This window comes from Trachymyrmex cornetzi, unplaced genomic scaffold, assembly GCF_001594075.2.
Source record: "Trachymyrmex cornetzi isolate Tcor2-1 unplaced genomic scaffold, Tcor1.1 scaffold247, whole genome shotgun sequence".
In the NCBI taxonomy this organism is placed as follows: domain Eukaryota; kingdom Metazoa; phylum Arthropoda; class Insecta; order Hymenoptera; family Formicidae; genus Trachymyrmex; species Trachymyrmex cornetzi.
This window is the reverse complement of record NW_017297134.1, coordinates 519203-522443: the sequence shown is the minus strand read 5'-3', so window position 1 is coordinate 522443 and position 3241 is coordinate 519203. Positions and strand designations below refer to the sequence as shown.

The following is a 3241-nucleotide window of genomic DNA, read 5'->3' as shown; positions in this document are numbered from 1 at the left end:
TCAGAGATTTAAATTGAAATTTGATTTCGTTTCAGTCTAAACCAGGAGAAGTTACACAAGCTGTAAAAGATGCGATCGATATCGGCTACAGACACATCGATGGAGCTCATGTTTATGGTAATGAGAAGGAAGTTGGTGCTGCTGTCAAGGCAAAAATAGCTGAGGGTGTCGTGAAGAGAGAAGATCTATTCATCACAAGCAAGCTGTGGAATACCTTTCATAGACCCGAATTAGTTGAACCAACCATAAAAAAAACGCTAACTGACCTTGGTCTCGATTACGTAGATTTGTATTTAATTCATTGGCCACACGGATTCAAAGAGGGTGGAGATCTTTTCCCTACAAATGCTGACGGTAGTCTCCAGTTGAGCGACGTAGATTACCTCGATACTTGGAAAGCTATGGAAGGTGTGTTTGTCAAAGGTCTGGCGAAAAACATCGGCGTCAGTAATTTTAATTCCGAACAGATCACCAGATTGCTCGAGAATTCAACAGTTAAACCTGTTACAAATCAGGTAAATCAAGAATGATAATAATTATAAAAAAAACTTTCTGACGATAATTAGTTTTTATTAAATTCAATCTAATTATGTTAATAGAAATTATTTTTCAAGATAGGATATTATTTTGGAAAGTCAAAAATTTTACAACAAAGAAATCCTGCTCTTTTATAACTATCAGTCTTTTTGATTTATATATGTTACATAGAGATTATATACAAAGAAAAATAAAAAAATAGGTACCTCCATTGACATCTCTAGACACTTTTTTCTCTATTTTTGTATTATTTTTCAGGTTGAATGCCATCCATACTTGACACAAAAAAAGCTATCGGACTTTTGCAAGGAAAGAGACATTCTTATTACAGCTTACAGTCCACTCGGATCACCAGACAGACCATGGGCCAAGCCTGACGATCCAAAATTGTTAGAAGACAAGAAATTAATTGATCTCGGGAAAAAATATAACAAAACTCCTGCACAAATATTTATTCGTTATCAGGTATGTTATTACAATGTTAATGTCTCAAGTATAGTTTACAATAAATTATTAAACTCATCTAATAAAAAGTATTGGATATAATTTAGTACTTTTAAGTTATAGTTAAAAGTTTACAATATTTGTGACCATTAATATAAAACTTTAATAATTATTTGAAGGTGGATCGTGGCCATATAGTGATTCCTAAGTCAGTTACCAAGTCACGAATTGCTCAGAACATGGACGTATTTGACTTTAAACTTTCATCCGAAGATATTGCTTATATTGACACCTTTGATTGTAACGGAAGAATTTGTCCAGTAGAGGGGTAAGGATTTATTACTAGTTTATCGTTATTTAGAGACATTTTACATACTAATACATAAGATATAGAGTATAATAAATAAAACTTTTATCAAAGTTTTGCGATATATTAATATTTCTTTTTATTTTTTTATTTTCAGGTCGAAAGCCAGCCCTTATTATCCATTTAATATTCCATTCTAAGAAATCAAAATAAGCAAATGAAGTTATGATATGTTCGCGTCTGTCTTCAATTCAACTTTTCGCATTTTAATTTTTGCAAACATATTTTTAAACATTTTGTTTTTTGAACATTATTAATTTGTGCGTATATAAATATTTTTCTTTTACGATATTTTCTTGTAATATTACTTTTATAACTGTTACAGCAAAATACATTCTATAATTATTGTTACTATTTTACCACAAATATTAACTTTTTATACAGAATTTAATTATATCAAGACTTGTGATGAAATAAAGAAACGTTTATACTTCATAAAATAACAGTACAGCGAGTTATTACCACTAATTGATAAATCACTAATTTACTAACCACAGAAATTGAACTTCTAAAAACTACTTGTTGCTACCATCAATTTCTGATCCCTTCAAAATGCTGATTAATAAATCTTGTCCAATAGTCTAGTAATACTACAACTACACAAATGCATCATTCTTATTAGTGTTTTTCTTCGCTATCCTATTTGTACATATTAATTTGCATGTAAGCGGCAAGAGTCACGTACTCGTCATACTTATTATTGAGATCACATGGCAACGAGAATTGCTCTAATTGTATGAGTGGCTGCGATATACCTGAAAATTCATTTACAAGCTGTATAGGCTGCCACACCTGATAATACAGAGTGATTCAGAAAAAACGTTTGTCCTTAAAGTGTTATATTCCTGACTTAATTTGAAGATGATTTTTCCTTTGCGGAAATATCTGAAGCTTAGTGTTCAAATTACAAGAAGAAATAGCGTATCACGCGTAGAGAAGATGGGCAGAAGCGGGGATCACGGTTAGATGCGAGCGTTTTACGCGCGGGGCGCATACTGATCGGACGCATTCACACATTCATAAAAACATATTTCTTCTTTTCCCCTCTACTACACTATCTATTTATCTTTTACATACTTTAAATATGATAATTTCGTTAAATTATAAATTAGAGTGATGAAATTAAAATGAATATTCAACCCTTTGTGTATCGGATTATTTTTTAATTACAGTGATAAAATTGTTAGAGAAATGTACTAAAAGAGCAGCTGCTAAGAAGCGTGATCGCGTTTCTCATAAGACTTGTCATAAGTATATAATAAATGCTACGAGCGCGATAGCCTAGATAAAATTGTTAGAGAAATTTTTGTAAAAGTGAGAAATTGGACAATAATTGCGTGCTATAAGTATTGTAACGCTTATTGACATACAATTAAGTCTAACAAGTTTTCGGTACATCAAATGTAAGAAACGCTCTTAGAATTCGACGTACTGAAATAATTGTTTAATTTGTATATCAATTGTTGAACGGCTCGCAGTTTCGAGGATAGGTTCACAATAGGTAGTGAAGCGGTTCTAAGCCATGGGGCTAGAGGGGAGCGCGGGATGCGGGGGATATTCGGAGGCGAGGGGAAGCGTAGCGTGGGATTCTTCGGTGGTGGGGGTATGACGTCATGCGGAATGACAGTAAGATTTTGGAGACTGCAGTCACGTACAAGACAACAAAAAAAAAACATCACAAAAAAGGAAATATTGCCATGAACAAAAAACAATACAAAAAACAAACAGTTATAGAACGAAAAGTGTTACAAAGGGTATATGCTCCAACCGTTTTTCGACCAAGATATAGCGTAACGCAATTTTTCTATAGAAACAATACTTATTAATTATTTTAAATATTTAAATATAACCAAGTTTCATAATATTATTGAGAGTAGGTATAGTAGGCGAGTT

The 3241-nt window shown here is 32.5% G+C and overlaps 1 protein-coding gene across 1 annotated transcript in view; it reads left to right on the top strand.

The window, feature by feature from the left end:
- LOC108761282 (aldose reductase-like) overlaps positions 1-1590 on the top strand; it is a 5935-nt gene extending 4345 nt beyond the window's left edge. Inside the window, exons 2-5 of the mRNA XM_018507709.1 lie at positions 36-515; positions 796-1002; positions 1161-1309; positions 1446-1590. Coding sequence (XP_018363211.1) covers positions 36-515; positions 796-1002; positions 1161-1309; positions 1446-1488 — 879 coding nt within the window. The 3' untranslated portion in view covers positions 1489-1590. The remainder of the gene's footprint in view (positions 1-35; positions 516-795; positions 1003-1160; positions 1310-1445) is intronic.
- Positions 1591-3241: the final 1651 nt, after the last annotated feature.